This window comes from Mauremys reevesii, linkage group 1 (assembly GCF_016161935.1).
Source record: "Mauremys reevesii isolate NIE-2019 linkage group 1, ASM1616193v1, whole genome shotgun sequence".
Classification (NCBI taxonomy): Eukaryota; Metazoa; Chordata; order Testudines; family Geoemydidae; genus Mauremys; species Mauremys reevesii.
Genome location: NC_052623.1, coordinates 27624577 through 27641757, shown reverse-complemented (window position 1 = coordinate 27641757; position 17181 = coordinate 27624577). Strand labels below are relative to the sequence as shown.

Here is a 17181-nt window from a genome sequence, read left to right as displayed (position 1 = left end):
GTGTTTGCTCCCCAGGATAGAGTCCCTTATCCTTTAAATATGAGGTACATGCTTTGCTGCATTTGCATTTAGCTGAATTAAAACAGTTTGCTTAAACTTATTTTACTAAGTGCTCTAGAGCTCTCTGTATCAGCTGCCTGTCCTCTTCACTGTTTACCACTCGCCCAATTTTTGGATCATCCATAAACTTTATCAGTGACTATTTTGCTTTTCTCACAAATAGTGTAAGGATTACTTCTTGGCCTTTTGAAACACACCTGCTCAATGATTCCCCATTTACATTTTAAAATCTATCAAGTAGCTAGTTTTTAATCCATTTAACGTGTGCCATGTTAATTTTCTAGTTTTCAAAGTTTCCACGTGAAAACTGCCTGCAAACTCTGAAGGGTGAAAAACCACACTGCCACAAGCATTCATTTACAATCAGATACTACAACAGCCAGTTTTGATGAACTGTTTAGAATATAGACTGATTCTTGCCTGCATATTTATACCTGCCTCTGGAAATTTCCACTACATGCATCTGACAAAGTGAGTATTCACCCACAAAAGCTTATGCTCCAAAACATCTCTTAGTCTACAAGGTGTCACAAGACTCTGTCACTTTGTTTAGAACAGGGGTTGGCAACCTTTCAGAACTGGTGTGCCAAGTCTTCATTTATTCACTCTAATTTAAGGTTTTGTGTGCCAGTAATACCTTTTTAACATTTTTAGAAGGTCTATAATAAATATGACACAAAGCTGGGAGGTATTGCTAACACAAAGAAGGACCGGGATATCATACAGGAAGATCTGGATGACCTTGTAAACTGGAGTAATAGTAATAGAATGAAATTTAATAGTGAAAAGTGCAAGGTCATGCATTTAGGGACTAATAACAAGAATTTTAGTTATAAATTAGGGACACATCAATTGGAAGTAAAAGAGGAGGAGAAGGACCTCGGAGTATTGGTTGATCACAGGATGACTATGAGCCGCCAATGTGATATGGCCATGAAAAAAGCTAATGCGGTTTTAGGATGCATCAGGCGAGGAATTTCCAGCAAAGATAAGGAGGTGTTAGTATAAGGCACTGGTGAGACCTCATCTGGAATACTGTGTGCAGTTCTGGTCTCCCATGTTTAAGAAGGATGAATTCAAACTGGAACAGGTTCAGAGACGGGCTACTAGGATGATCTGAGGAACGGAAAACCTATCTTATGAAAGGAGACTGAAAGAGCTTGGCTTGTTTAGCCTAACCAAAAGAAGGTTATGGGGGGATATGATTGCTCTTTATAAATATATAAGAGGGATTAATATTAGGGAGGGAGAGGAATTATTTAAGCTTAGTAACAATGTGGACACAAGAACAAATGGATATAAACTGGACACTAGGAAGTTTAGACTTGAAATTAGATGAAGGTTTCTAACCATTAGAGGAGTGAAGTTCTGGAACAGCCTTCCAAGGGGAGTAGTGGGGGCAAAAGACATATCTGGCTTTAAGACTAAGCTTGATAAATTTATGGAGGGGATGGTATGATGGGATAGCCTAATTTTGGCAATTAATTTGATCTTTGATTATCAGCAGGTAAGTATGTCCAGTGGTCTGTGATGGGATGTTAGATGGGTTGGGATCTGAGTTACTACAGAGAATTCTTTCCTGGGTGCTGGCTGGTGAGTCTTGCCCACATGCTCAGGATTTAACTGATCGCCATATTTGGGGTCGGGAAGGAATTTTCCTCCAGGGCAGATTGGCAGAGGCCCTGGAGGTTTTTTGCCTTCCTCTGCAGCATGGGGCATGGGTCACTTGCTGGAGGATTCTCTGCAGCTTGAGGTCTTCAAACCGCAATTTGGGGACTTCAATAACTCAGACATAGGCTAGGGGTTTGTTATAGAAGTGGATGGGTGAGATTCTGTGGCCTGCGTTGTGCAGGAGGTCAGACTAGATGATCATAATGGTCCCTTCTGACCTTAAAGTCTATGAGTCTAATATATACATACAACAACAGTGTAGTTAAAGTAAATAATGTTTAAGAAGCTTCATTTAAAATTAAATTAAAACGCAGAGTCCCCCAGACCAGTGGCCAGGACCTGGCAGTGTGAGTGCCACTGAAAGTCAGCTCACATGCTGCCCTCGGCACACGTGCCATAGGTTGCCTACCCCTGGTTTAGAATATAAGTGCTAGGTCTACGAAGAGCCACTTGAAAAGCCAAATATATGTATCTTTTCAAGTAGCATTGCAGTGTATAGCATGTCACACGATGGGATCCTGGTTTATGAATAAGAACGTAAAAATGGGTATATTGGTTCAGACCAATGGTCTATCTAGCCCAGTATCCTGTCTTCCAACAGTGGACAGTGTCAGATCCTTCAAAGAGAAAGAACAGGGCAATTATTGAATGATCCATCCCCTGTTGACTAGTCCAGTCTGGCAGTCAGATAGTTAGGGACACTCAGAGCATGGGGCTACATCCTTGACCATCTTGGCTAACAGCTAGTGATGGACCTATCCTCCATGAATTTATTTAATTCTTTTGTTGAACCCAGTTATAATTTTGGCCTTCACAACATCCCCGGCAATGAGTTCCACAAGTTGACTGTGCATTGTGTGAAGTAGTAAAAAGGGTTCCTAGGAGCTACATAATACAAATAAAAATTAAAAAAAAGCCACAATACGTTCCAAGATCTTACTACATTTATTCATTAGAGACTAAACATCCACTTCATTGTCTAACTGCTTTGTTGTTTAACTGCTATATTTCACTGCTCTTACCAGATTTTAAACCAGAAATTTTGAAGATGGCACTTGGCTTCTCATTGGTGACAAACCCCAGGAGTTGCCACACTGCCATCCCACTCTGGTCAGGAAAGCAGAAGTAGACAGATCCTCCCATGCCCTCTGGAAATGGGATAGTTCCCAGCATAAAGACCACCACATGGTTGATGTTTTCATAGTCAGGCAAGTCAAATACAAACTTATCCTGGGCCACCTGTTGTGCCACTGCTTGCACCTAGAATATAAAACCAAGTTTTAGTTTAGAAATCTTAATTTTGACAATCTGTGAGCCTTCTTTTCAGAAATCCATCTATTGTTTGAAAGAAGGGGAAGTGAGGCACATGCCAGTTTTAGTTTATAAACAGACAGCATAGCAAACACAACCACATGGGAACTGTGCAATAGGCTAACAAGGATTCACAGTCCTTGTTCTAGCTAGAGGCTTTATATCACACCTAGGGCTGTAGTATCAGAGTACCTTAGCTCCCCATGTGGAGAGTGGTAAAATATGGTGCAGAAGAAGTCACCAAGTCTATAAAGCAGTGGCTGTCAACCACATGGCTAGCAGAACCCTAATCATGGAAACCTCCTTAAGTAAGAGGTAAGATATGACTTTATGCATTTAGTTCAAGGATGGCTAAAGGTCAGGTCACAGAGCCACCCTTGTCTTTATTACCAAGTTCACGTACATGATACAACAGTGCGTGCATCTTGACGTAAGTGGCTCCTACTCAGAACAAGCCATAACTCAAAAATGCTTGGCCCTGTCTATTGCCACCCATATGCCCAAAAATCTGTATTACCAAACACGGCTGCAGTCTGCTGCAACTTGGGGCAACCTACTAGCAAGGTGACATTACCCATCCCTTAGCCAATAAAATTTGGGTGCCACCCTGTATGAGGGGAAGGAAGGCACACTGGGATAGGGTCTGCACAGAACTTGAACATCTGGACAGGGAGGAAGACACAGTGACACAGTTCATTTATGCAGGCGCTGCTCCCAAAAAGCAACAATGGAAGATAAAAATCAGAGCCACCCCAGCTTGGAACCTGCCCTCCACAGTATGGCCCCTCACAACCAACGCTATCACCAGGCATAGCCCACACCCCAAGAGACACCCCTCCCTAAACTGAGCCCAGCACACTCCTCAGGATCCTCCCCCAGACACACATACACACACACCCCACACTCCACAGGCTGCTAAACCCCCCACTCCTCCAGATCCTCCCCCAGAAATACCCTCCATAGGCTGAGCCCCCAACTTTCCCCACACACACACAGGATCCCCCCCCCAGACACCCCCCGCACTCCATAGGCTGAGCCCCGCCCCCACTCCTCAGGATCCTCCCCCAGAGACACCCCTTACTCCATCGGCTGAACCCCCGACTCGTGTCCTCCCCCAGAAACACCCCCACCCACAGGACCCGCCCGAGCTCACTCCCCAGAACCCCACCCCCAGCGGCCTCCAAGCCAGGCTGCCCCAGAACGGTCCGAGGCCTCCCGCACGGCCCCTCCAGCCGCCTCCCAATGGCCCCGCTCCATGGGCCCCTCCCCCACACTAGTCTCTCCAGAGGCTCCACCCAGCGCGCCAAGGCCCCTCCCCTCCGGAAGCGCCGCCCGGCCAGGCCCCGGGGAACCGCTCACCAGCCTACCCGCCACCAAACAGCCGAACATGGCGGCAGCCGCGGAGCCCTACAGCCGCAGAAGCTTCGCGAAACAGCCGACCACTCCGCAGCCTACATAATGCCTGGTCCCCCCCGGAAACAGCCCCTGCCTGTGACCCCCTGGTTACGGAACTACTTCCGGGGAAGGGGCGGGACTTCGTCTACGCTCGTGCTGAGGCCTACACATCCCAGTATGCACCGCGCTATCGGCGATGCATCCCGGGACTTGTAGTCCCAGGCTGCGCCGCGGGTGGATAGGGAAGTGCATGCTGGGACATGTAGTCTGTCACCTAACGCCCCCCCCCCCATAGCTGTGGAGCAATGCATGCTGGGATATTCATTGTCAGTCTGGTCCCTACTGGGTTATACATTAGAGCGTGCTAGGGCCTCTGAATTTATGGGGGTGGCCATATCTCTATCAGAGCGGAGAGCTGGTGGTGCCTGCTGCATTCTGGACCTGTATCTAGCTGTCAAGAAGGTCCTTCAGGGAAGATTTGAGGTAGATGACTGGTACCCTGACATACCAGAGCAAAGCACCATACCGCATTGTGATCATGGGGGCAGGCTGCAAGGACACAAATTCGCATTGCATCTATTCATCAAGGTAATGCAACAGGTTCTGGGGGCCTTGTACTGCCTTTAACGTGTTTCAGAAGCCATTAAATTTGCACAGGCTTTGCTGGCAAGAGACAGATGGAATAACAAATACACATACAAACTAGAGCTTGTGAAGCACAGTTCTCCAGCAGTTTATCTTCATCTCTTGCAATTCCTTCAACATGCTCTCTCCTGGCACCTAAAACTAGTATTTGTGAAGGCACAAGGCACAGCTATGAATAAGCCATGACCTGCTGTCGTGTAGAGTGACCAGACAGCAAGTGTGAAAAATCGGGACGGGATGGGGGGGTAATAGGAGCCTATATAAGAAAAAGACTCAAAAATCAGGACTGTCCCTATAAAATCAGGACATCTGGTCACCCTACTGTTGTGTGACGTTGCTTATTTTCTCCACTTGAGGATGTGAGCTAAATCTCTCTCAAGTGGGGCTGGACCTACCATCCCTTAAAGAGCCAATGACCTTATAACGGGGTAGTATCACCATTTTACAGAATCATAAACAAGACTAGAAGGGGCCATAGTAGTGCTCTAAACTGACCTCCTGTATAACACAGGCCACAGGACTTCCCTGAATTAATTCCTATTTGAACTAAAACATCCACTCTTGATTTAAAAATTGCCAGAGATGGAGAATCCACCATGACCCTTTGCAAATTGTTCCAAAGGTTTATTACCCTCACTGTTAAAAATGTGCAATTCCAGAATTTCTCTAGCTTCAACTTCCAGCCATTTAATCTTGTTCTACATTTGTCTGCTGGATTGAACAGCCCATTATCCCTTTTTTTTTGCTCACTACGGTAATTATAGACCAGTGGTTCTCCCAACTTTTGTGCTGGTGACCCCTTTCATATAGCAAGCCTCTGAGTGCAACCCCTCTTCTAAATTAAAGACACCTTTTTATATATTTAACACCATTATAAATACTGGAAGCAAAGCAGAGTTTGGGGTGGAAGCTAACAGCTCGTGACCCTCATGTAATAACCTCGAAATCCCCTGAGAGGTCGCAACCCCCAGTTTGAGAGAACCCCTGTTATAGACTTATCAAATCACCCCATAACCTTCACTTTGTTATCCTAAGAGAGGAGTGGAGGCACAAATATTAAGATAAAAATTGTCCACTAATTTGGGGTGCCCATTACGAGAGCTCTAGGACCTGATTTTTCAGAGTACCATCTCACTGGGCTCTTTATCCCACCTGTTCTACTCCTTTCCCTCCCCACAGTCCAGCTCTTGTTCCTTCTGCTTGAGCTAGGCAACTTCTTCCTCTCCAGTGCTTGGATGCCAAAAACGGAGGGGGGGGGTGTCATTAAGAGCACAGAAGACAGGTTCTGTGCTCTTAGCTGGTGCCCAGCCCCACCCCAGTCTGGACCACTAATTATAGGGCTTTATATGTTTGTATTTTGCAATTTTTCAATAACTATTCATGCTTTGTTACCACTCTGAAGTTTTAGATTTAAATATCTGAAATTGTGAAATTCAAGTTTTAAAATGCTAACCACGACATTTATGAAAATGGACTGTGAATTTGGTAGGGCCCGAATTATAGCTAGTGAAATCTAAGAAGCTTCTAGTGAGCAAGTACGAACTGAGATTTTTCAAAGGCTTGCAAATGGGAGGAGATTTGGGCGGGAGGAGTGGGAACAACAAGAGGCACTTCCCTCACACACATTTCAAGTTCCTGCTCCAAAGCACAGGGCCTAGAGCCATTCAAAAAGCCTCTAGAATTTAAACATGGACAAAACGTGCATTTCCATAGCCTCATTCTTGGAAGTGGCTGAACGGTTTTGACTGAAATTGAAAAAAGAAAAAAACAGCCTGGGGAAGGCACCTGACATAGAAAATTTCATCCCAAACGTAAGTCCAAGTAACTGAAAAGTCTTATAATGGGAAGTGTTGGGCTACCATAATTGTAGGCGCTTCTACCAACCACACTTATAATTAAGGCTACAGCATCCGTAACTTCCAGAGACCTCCGTGACATTTTCTGCTTCAGCCCCAAGGCTGGAGCTGTTAGCCGGTGGGGGAGAGAGCTCTCAGCTACAGGAACCCCGCAGCTGCCAGCCCTGGAGCTCTGAGCTGTAGTGGGGCCACACACACACAGCTCCCAGCCCCTGCAGGCAGTGGAGAGCCTGCCAGATGCCTGCCCGGAGCTCCAAGCCACCAGAGCTGAGCCATGCAGGTCCAAGATGCCACAGGTGGTCCCCGGAGCTCCCAGCATTGCAAGCAGCAAGTGGCCCCCAGAGCTCCCAGCCACGCTGGCAGGAGGACCCCAGAGCACCGAGCAATGGCAGGGGGACGCCAGAGCTCTGAACTGGGGGGACTCCAGCAACTCCCAGCCGCGAGTCCTGGAGTTCCGAGCCTCCACAGGCAGCTCCCAGCCGCTGCGAACGGCAGCCGTGGTGGGTGCTGAACCCTCCACTCCTCATTTTGTCAAGGTTATTTTTTAGTAAAAGTCAGACAGGTCATTGGCTTCTGTGAATTTTTGTTTATTGCCCATGACCTATGACTTACTAAAAATTACCATAACAAAAGCTTAGCCTTACTTATAATATATTGTAAACCAGTACTAAGTTTCGATTCTGCATTGCTTTAGTATTGATTCATCTACTCCACTCAAAACTCAGGGTTTGTCTACACTTGCAGGTGTGCAGCGCTGGGAGTTACAGCTGTCTTCGTACAGCTGTGTAGGGAAAGCACTGCAGTGTGGCCGCACTGACAGCTACCAGCGCTGCAGTGTGGCCATATTTGCAGCATTTGCAGCGGTGTTGGGAGTGGTGCATTATGGGAAGCTATCCCACAGAGCACCTGATAGATAATATGATTTGTGCTTAGTTGTTTGTTCTAGGAATGTGCTTAGTTGTTTGTTCTAGGAAACGATGCTATAGCTAAATGATCCATGACCTGCTTGCATAACCAATAATAAATATTGAACAGTACCATGGTCAAGGGGAAACACGTGGAATGTTTAGAGTACAAGTAAATAGCCCTATGTACCCCACGTCTGCAAAATCCTGAAAATTTGCTTTGTCAGTGTGGTCTGATATGACCTCAAAAATGGTATATATATGTACTCAGTGCTCTGTATCGGGGTGTCACTCCTCTGGTATGAATCGAGGGGGGCACCCGCTCAGCTGATCGATTAATAAAGGGCTGCTATCTGTTTATACTCTATCTTGGTCTCTGTGCCTCCTTGGGGTAATTGACTAGCTCCGGGGAGAACGAGCCCTTTTGGCTAACAATTTGGCGACTCCGCCGGGACCCTCCCTGTAGAGGGCGCTATCGCTACTGGGGGCTAGTGAGCTGGTACCGAGAGAAGTGGCCACCTCGAGCTGATTGTGCGGCTCGTGCTCTCGGATCACCTCGGCCGACCGGGGCGGCGGTGTCCTCTTTAGAGAGGGTCCACGAGGACACAGAGATCTTAAATTTGCCCTGTTCCAAGTCCCCAGAGCCGGACGCGGCCACTCCGGGCGGTAACTGCATTTACCTCTAGGGTTTGAGGAGTAACGCCCCCGAAGTGTGGGAGGACAAAGGGGAACTTAGGAGGCTGCCTGTATACAGGAAGGTATATTGTGAGTATGTTGTTTTAACTTATATGTTAGTATGCATGCACAGTGGGATTCAACTAGTCTGTGGGTTATTCATGTTTTAGGCTTAGTACTTTTGTTCAGTATGTTCATGTTTTTCCTTTTTACTTTGTACCAGAGAATGTGTGTATGTTAGAGAAGTGTTAGAATTATAGGGACTGTTAAGACTTAGACTGACCTCAGCCGCCCCAAGACTCCTGCTAGAGGAAACTCAATGACCAGGATATCTTGATTGCAAGGGGGGTCAGCCAACTGTCTGAAGGTCTCTTTCTTATAAGTGTGTCTTGTGCATGAGTGTGTGTGCTTTATGATTAAGACCATATAATAAGATGGGATCCACTCAGAGTTATTACGCAGGGACACCCCTTGGCTGTATGCTAGACAATTGGCAAGCGATTAGACGCCAATCAGACTTTGGTGTCCCGTTAAGTAAAGACAATCTCATAAAATTTTGTACAATAGAATGGCCAACATTCGGAGTAGATTGGCCAGATGGGGGTTCATTGAAACCAGATGTAATACAAGCCGTACACAATATCGTAACCCGAGACGGGCATTGGGACCAATATCCGTATATTAATATTTGGCAGGATCTGGTGTCCGATTCCCCGCCTTGGCTACAAAAATGTAGACAGAACACTTTACAAATATTGATGGCCCGGGTCCAAATGAAAAAACAATCCCGCATGTCTATGAAAAAGCCATGCCCTCCCTTAAAACCGTGTCCACCCCCTGTAATTCCTCAGGCCCCAGAGTATGTACTCCCGCTGCCATTATATCCCAGTTTCCAAGCCCTGGATAAACAAATAACGGCAGGTAAGGGCCATAAGCAGCCTCCCACTGTAGAGCAGCCTCCCGCTGTAGTAAAAGAAATAAGCCCCACTGACATAGGGATTCAACATACGTTCCCACAGGAGAATGAGGACGAGACTGAGGACGGTGTATATAGACACCTAAGGAGCAACACAGATGAAACCACAGTGCATAAGACACTGCCTCTCCGCGAAACAATAGGACAAGGGGGAAAGCCTGCCATGGTATATGTCCCCTTTGCCACAAGTGATTTATATAATTGGAAACTGCAAAATCCCCCATTTTCAGAGGACCCGGCCCCCTTGACAGCAATTTTTGAAATGCTTATAACAGCACATAATCCAACATGGGGGGACATGCAAGTAGTATTAAATGTTTTGCTAACACCGGACGAAAGGCGTATGGTCTTAGCAAAGGCCCGTGAGTGGGTAGAAAAAAACAAAGGTACTTACGAAATTGTAGGTGATATAATGCCCGAAAAGGAACCCACTTGGCAGCATAATGAGAAGGACCTACAAGCCCATCAGAGATATGCCACTGCTATAGTGCAGGGTATGAAACAGTGTATTCAGAAAACCCCTATTTGGGCCAAATTGTATAATATAAGGCAAGAACAGAAAGAAAATCCAGCAGCCTTTTATGAGCGCCTATGTGAAGCCTGTAGAAGGTACACGGATTTGGACCCGGGGAGTCAGAATGGGAAAACAGTGCTAACTCCCCTCTTTATTGGTCAATCTTATGAAGATATTAGAAAGAAATTACAAAAGGTGGAAGGTGCATCAGGGAAGAATATAGAAGAACTGTTAGAGATTGCTTTAAAGGTGTATGATAGACGGGACGAGGAGGAAAGGAAGAAAGGAACGAAGGCTCTCATTATGGCTTTGAGGCAAGGACAGGACAAGGATGAGAAACAGAATAGGAGAAATGAGTATGTTTTTATAGGGGATAGAGGAAAGCCCCGACGTCCCCGCTTAGGATGAAATCAATGTGCTCTGTGCAGACAGGAAGGACATTGGAAGAATGAGTGTCCTAAGAGGCACATGATACGACAGGGACGCAGGACTGAAACAATCCCACCCCCAATCCTTTACAATGCAGGAGGCTCGGATAGCGAGTCACCCCAATGAAGAGGCCGAGGGACCCAGCGGCCCCTCTTAGCAGCACAACCTGCTAGATTGGATCCCACGGTAGAAATTAAGGTAGGGGGCCGCCAAATTGAAGCCCTGATTGACACTGGGGCTGCCCTGAGTGTACTTCCCCTTAAGTCAGCGCCACCAGGCAAACCCTCAGGGCATACTATTGTCCAAGGACTTGAAGGACAAAATGTAGTAGTAGCAAAAACCCTTCCCCTTTTAGTGAAAGTGGGTGACCATCATATCGTACACCAGTTTGTTTGTCACCCCTCCTGCCCCATTGCATTGTTGGGACGAGACATCCTTACTAAACTGCAAGCGGAGATCTCGTTTAATAATGGGACCATAGAAGTACGCCTGCCTAAACAACAAACTTCCAACTATATAATGGCTCTAATGGGTAATAGGATCCTTTACTCGGACAGCCAGGGGACTGAAGGGGATTTGATATCAAGGGTTAATCCTGAGGTCTGGGCAGAAACAGGAGGCGTGGCGCGAGCTCGTAATGCTTCCCCGATACAGATCCAATTAAAAGAGGGCAGCAGGCCGGTTCGTGTCCGACAATATCCCCTGAAACTAACCACACAAATTGGACTAAAACCGCTTATTCTAAAGTTCATACGATGTGGATGGTTAAAGGAAGGTACCTCCCCATACAATACTCCAATAATGGGAATCCCCAAACCTGATGGACAATACCGTTTAGTACAGGATTTGCGACAAGTTAATAAAATTGTAGAGGCCCCCTATCCAGTTGTCCCGAACCCACACACAATCCTCAGTCAGATTCCCAAAGAACATACCTGGTTTTCGGTAATAGATCTGAAAGATGCTTTCTTTTCAATACCTCTTGACACCGAATCCCAGAAATTGTTCGCTTTTGAATGGGAAGATCCAGATACACATTATAAAGCTCAGTATCTGTGGACTGTTCTTCCACAGGGACTGACCTGTGCTCCCGAGATTTTTGGCAGCCAGCTAAAAAGAGACCTGGCCCCATTCCTAGTTAAATATCCCTCATGTACTATAGTTCAGTACTGTGATGATTTGTTGTTAAGTACTGAAACAAAAACAGCATGTAGAAAGCAAACTGTAGAACTCCTGAATTATCTTGGCAAACAGGGGTACAAAGTCTCAAAAAGCAAAATCCAACTAGTAAAACAGCAAGTTACTTTTCTTGGGTATCAAATAACGAAGGGCAGTCGCAGCTTGGGTAAGGAACGAATCCAAGCTATACTTGAGAGTCCCCAACCACAAAATCCGCGTGAATTGAGGGCCTTCTTAGGCCTAACCGGATTTTGTCGGCTCTGGATCCCTGACTATGGAGGGAAAGCTAAACCCCTGTATGAATCATTGACTAAAGATGGGTTGCTACACTGGACGTGGACTAGGGAGATGGAGAAAGCATTTCAAGAGCTTAAAGCTGCACTAATTCAACCCCCTGTCTTGGCTCTCCCGGACCCACGGAAACCATTTACCCTATATGTCCACAAGCGAAAGGGGGTAGCGGCTGGACTCCTGTGCCAGCGATCGGGACCAACCTGGCGACCTATTGGTTATTATTCAAAGGTTTTGGACCCTGTCGCCAGAGGCTGGCCTGCTTGCTTGCGTGCCATAGCAGCTACCGCCCTTCTTGTGCAGGAAGCTGAAAAATTGACCCTGGGTGGAGGTACTGAGGTCATAGTCCCACATGGAGTACCCCAAATATTAGGAACAGGAGCCGGAGCTAGGCATTTAAATCCCAGTCAACACTCACGATACGAAGTAGGACTCCTGTTAGCTCCTAACCTGACCTTTCGACCCATCAGTTCCCTTAATCCAGCCACCTTGTTGCCTGACCCTGGGGACCCCCGTAAGCCCGGACCCATACACGATTGTGTTGAGGTCCTGTAGCAAGAAACTAAACCACGCTCAGACCTCTCTGACGTACCGTGGCCTAACCCTGACATCGAGGGATACGTAGATGGATCTAGCTACGTAATTAATGGCAAACGATATACCGGGGCAGCAGTGGTAATTAAGAATGACAAGATCTATAAATTTTAAATTAAACCCACATTGGTCAGCCCAGGCAGCAGAATTGGTGGCTCTCATTGAGGCCCTCCGAATGGGCACAGGAAAGATTCTTAATTTATATACAGACAGTCGTTATGCTTATATGGTGGTGCATGCTCACGGTACCCTATGGAAGGAAAGAGGATTCATTACAGCCTCAGGCCAAAAGATAGCACATGGAGGCCTTATTAAATCCCTACTAGAGGCTCTAATGCTCCCGCTACAAGTTGCTGTAATCCACGTGCGTGCTCATGGCAAAACTCCTCAAGGGGAGTAGCGAAAATACAATCAATTAGCTGATAAGGCAGCACGAGAGGCAGCACAAGAAGGGGTTGCGTGGCTTTTGATAGTAAAAGATACTGAATGTAAAGTCCCAACCCCACAGTATACTACTGAAGAAACACAGTATGCCCAAAGCATAGGGGCCCGTTTGCTCCCCTCGGGATGGTGGAAATTACCTGGAGGAGAAATTTTTGTGCCTCAGCCAATTTTAAAGGAAACCCTTCGACGTTTACATAAGGAAGGGCATATGGGATCAGCAGCTATGGTAGACTTAGCTACCCGAACCCTTAAAGGATTAAGGATGCATATGGAGGCCCAACGGATTGTTAACACTTGCCCCATTTGCCAACAAACAAATCAAAAGGGCCGAGAACCTCCAGCCCCAATGGGAGGTCAACCCTGGGCCACATATCCATTTCAGAGATGGCAGGTTGATTTTGCCGAAGTGCCCCCATGCAGGGGCTACAAATATTTACTTGTTTTTGTTGACCAACTAACTGGGTGGGTGGAGTGTTTCCCCACCAGACATTGCCAAGCCCGGGCTGTTGCTAAGGCCTTGATACAAGAAATAATCCCCCGATACCACGTACCAGAGGTTATTAATTCTGATCAGGGTAGTCACTTTATTTCAAAGGTGACACAAGAAGTATCTCAAGCCTTAGGCATCCAATGAAACTTTCATACAGCATGGCGCCCCCAAAGTTCAGGCCAAGTGGAAAGAATGAATAGAACACTAAAAGAGACTCTTACTAAAATATGCATGGAGTCAGGATTGAAATGGCTTGATGCCTTGCCCCTAGCGCTAACTCGCCTGCGAAGGGCCCCAAGACGAGGATTAAAATTGTCACCCTTTGAACTAGTATTCGGATTTCCTCCCCGAATTCCTATTTCAGAATTCCGGGAAGATGTGACCTGGGAAGTGGGAAAAGATACCTTATGGAAACAAGTTTCTTTCCTACAGACTGTTTTATCCCAGCTACATCAATACGCAGCATCTTTCCAATCCCTGCCCCTCGACCGGCCTGTCCATCCATTTCAAATTGGTGACCAGGTCCTCGTCAAGAAGTGGAAACGTGACCCCCTTACACCACGGTGGGAAGGTCCACACACCGTCTCCCTCATCAGCCACGCTGCAGTTAAGCTTCTTGGGAGTGACAAGTGGACTCATCACACAAGAGTAAAACGGTTTCTCACTCCTGACAAGAGAGCCAAACCACCAGAGGAGGACTCCAGCCCTCTGTCCACCCCAGCACCGGAGGCCCGGGGAGGCACAGGCGAAGCCTCAGGCAACTGGATCGACCCTCTGCCTACCTCGGCACCGGAAGCCCGAGGGAGCACAGGAGAAGCTTCGGACTGGACTTACGAGCCCCTGGACGGACTTAAGGGTTTGTTTAAGAAATCATAATGCGAATAACACTGTTAATTTTAGGTGTATACCTTCTTCATTGTAATGGTTGGGAAAATACCTTCCTGGAACTAGGAGAAACAATAGCAAAGTCCTTTAATCTCAGTAATTGTTGGGTATGTGGAGGACCAGGAGACTTAAACGAATGGCCATGGGTAGCCCAACCAGTACAGCCCAAATGGTGGGTCAGTAATTTAAGCATGGTCCGTAACGGAACAGAACTATGGGCCCAGGATAGTAGCCCATGGCGACTCTATTCCTCTGGGATGGGTATACTATGCCTTAATAGAACAAAACCAAAAGGAGTATACGTAGGGGAAAGTCAATGTGAATGGACCTTATCCCCAGGATTTGATTGCTGGGATCCTAATTGTTTACCATACAATTGCTCTAAATATCAGGGGCGATGGAATCAAACCCATGTACAGCTGACTAATGGCAGCTGGATAGCCTGCTCCTATCAACTTTATGATAATAATGATTTCGCCAGTAGCAGCAGTTGCAACGCAATACAACAGGATACATTTTTTGATGATTATCTGTTTTTACGTTGCCAGCGAGATAATACCACAGCCAAGGATCACGTGATACGAATCTATCTCTGGGCGTGGCAACACTATAATGGGACCCGAACAACCCACTTTAGGCAATTTTGGTCAAGCACTACTCAGCCTAAAGGAGGGGGTTGCAATTGTATATGGAAAATGGGAGCAGGAGCCTGGAAACGTGAACATTGTAATTCTAAAGGCGAATCAGTTATGGGGGGAGGACCGTTAGGACGTGGCGATCATTTGTATTTTGAAATGCCCAAGTATAAAAATAATAATTGGTCCCTGTCACCTGATACAACTACTCCCGACCCCTGGGATGGACCCTTTGCTAATGGGACATGGGCCCTAAAAGGCCACTATTGGATTTGTGGTCAATACGCTTACCGTCGGCTACCACCCAATTGGTCCGGGGTATGTTATGTAGGATATATTAGGCCTCTATTCTTCCTACTACCTCTCCTACAGGGAAAAACCTTAGGAGTCAAAGTATATGATGATCTTATTAGGGAACAGCGATCTATTGATTCCACTTTAACAGCTGGAAGTTCCCAAAAATGGGGTACACAGGAGTGGCCTCCTGAAAGAATCATAGAACATTATGGACCAGCCACGTGGAACCCCGATGAGCTCGTAACAGGAGCTAGGGAACCAATTTATAACCTGAATCGAATAATCAGATTGCAGGCTGTTTTGGAAATAGTAACAAACCAAACAGCCACAGCACTCGATCTCTTAGCTGATCAGGCTACTCAAATGAGAACCGCAATTTATCAACATCGTATAGCTCTTGATTATCTGCTAGCAGAAGAAGGAGGATTGTGTGCAAAACTGAATGAATCAAATTGTTGCTTACAAATAGACGATAATGGAAAAGCAGTTAAACGATTAACAAAAGAAATGAGGAAGCTAACCCACGTCCCAGTGCAAACCTGGAAGGGGTGGGACACAGATTGGCTTACTTCATGGTTGCCACAAAAAGAATGGATACGCCAAAGCTTCCTTTTTGTTGTATGTATTATCATAGCCCTATTAGCTTTAGCTTGCCTTACCCCCTGTTTGGTGACACTAATCCGACGATTGATCAACCAAACTATAAATCAACGAGTCATGGTGTTACTCCAACCAGTAAAAGCTGAAGATTGGGGATACTAAAGCTCTTAAAATGCTTTCATAAAAAGGGGGGATTGATAGATAACATGATTTGTGCTTAGCTGTTTGTTCTGGGAATGTGCTCAGTTGTTTGTTCTAGGAAACGATGCTATAGCTAAATGATCCTATGACCTGCTTGCATAACGAATAATAAATATTGAACAGTACCATGGTCAAGGGGACAAACGTGGAATGGGTAGAGTACAAGTAAATAAACCTATGTACCCCACGTCTGCAAAATCCTGAAAATTTGCTTTGTCAGTGTGGTCTGATATGACCTCAAAAATGGTATATATATGTACTCACTGCTCTGTATCGGGGTGTCACTCCTCTGGTATGAATCGAGGGGGGCACCCGCTCAGCTGATCAATTAATAAAGGGCTGCTATCTGTTTATACTCTATCTTGGTCTCTGTGCCTCCTTGGGGTAATTGACTAGCTCCGGGGAGAACGAGCCCTTTTGGCTAACACACCTCTTCCCATTCTGGCGCCGTGAGTTGTGGGAAGGGGGCGGGTCATTCTGCTTCCTGTCCCAACGCCCCGTGATGCATCGCTTCACATCCCAGCAATCCCTGTATTTCCGTCCATGTTTGGCACCATCTTGCCTCTTTCAACGGTTTCTGTGCAGCGCAATTTCTGTGGGAAATGGAGCCTGAACTGCTGAGGAGTATGCTGATGAGTCTCACCAGCACATCACGTTTGGCAGTTGAGCTATTCCTTAAGATCCAAAGTGACAGTGAGGAGTCCGACGATGATAGCGAGTCGCATAATGCATCCGACACAAAATTGCTTGTGGCATTCACGGACATGCTCAGCACCGTGGAACGCCGCTTTTGGGCTCGGGAAACAAGCACTGAGTGGTGGGATCATATCGTCATGGAAGTCCGGGATGACGAGCAGTAGCTGCAGAACTTTCGGATGAGAAAAGCCACTTTCATGGGACTGTGTGCTGAGCTCGCCCCCCACCCTGCGGCGTAAGGACACGAGATTGAGAGCTGCCCTACCCGTGGAGAAGCTGGCAACTCCAGACAGCTACCGATCGGTCAGGAACCAGTTTGGAGCGGGAAAGTCGACCCGTTGGAATCGTGTTGTTGCAAGTTTGCAGGGCCATTAATCGCATCCTGCTAAGAAGAACCGTGACTCTAGGGAACGTGCAGGACATTGTGGATGG

The 17181-nt window shown here is 46.6% G+C and overlaps 2 protein-coding genes across 4 annotated transcripts in view; one reads left to right on the top strand and one right to left on the bottom strand.

Annotated features, from left to right (window-relative positions):
- Positions 1 to 4559, bottom strand: part of HIKESHI (heat shock protein nuclear import factor hikeshi) — a 28730-nt gene extending 24171 nt beyond the window's left edge. Inside the window, exons 1-2 of one of the 3 annotated variants that reach the window (XM_039544728.1) lie at positions 4402 to 4559; positions 2754 to 2991 (exon numbers count right to left, since the gene is read on the bottom strand). In XM_039544728.1, the coding sequence (XP_039400662.1) occupies positions 2754 to 2991; positions 4402 to 4431 (268 nt within the window). In that variant the 5' untranslated portion in view covers positions 4432 to 4559. Of the gene's footprint in view, positions 1 to 2753; positions 2992 to 4210; positions 4286 to 4401 lie in introns of those variants that run through there. The other 2 variants (XM_039544730.1, XM_039544731.1) reach the window with 2 other exon arrangements.
- Positions 4560 to 4786: 227 nt separating this feature from the next.
- Positions 4787 to 16374, top strand: LOC120382990 (endogenous retrovirus group 3 member 1 Env polyprotein-like). Its single transcript, XM_039500535.1, has 2 exons — positions 4787 to 5025; positions 13868 to 16374. Exon 2 carries the CDS (start codon positions 14311 to 14313, stop codon positions 16012 to 16014), a length of 1704 nt encoding a protein of 567 aa, XP_039356469.1. The 5' UTR covers positions 4787 to 5025; positions 13868 to 14310; the 3' UTR covers positions 16015 to 16374.
- Positions 16375 to 17181: the final 807 nt, after the last annotated feature.

What these genes read in the sequence shown, in the direction of transcription:
- LOC120382990 (XM_039500535.1), top strand. Translation starts at nt 14,311, where the DNA reads ATGCGAATAACACTGTTAATTTTAGGTGTATACCTTCTTCATTGTAAT.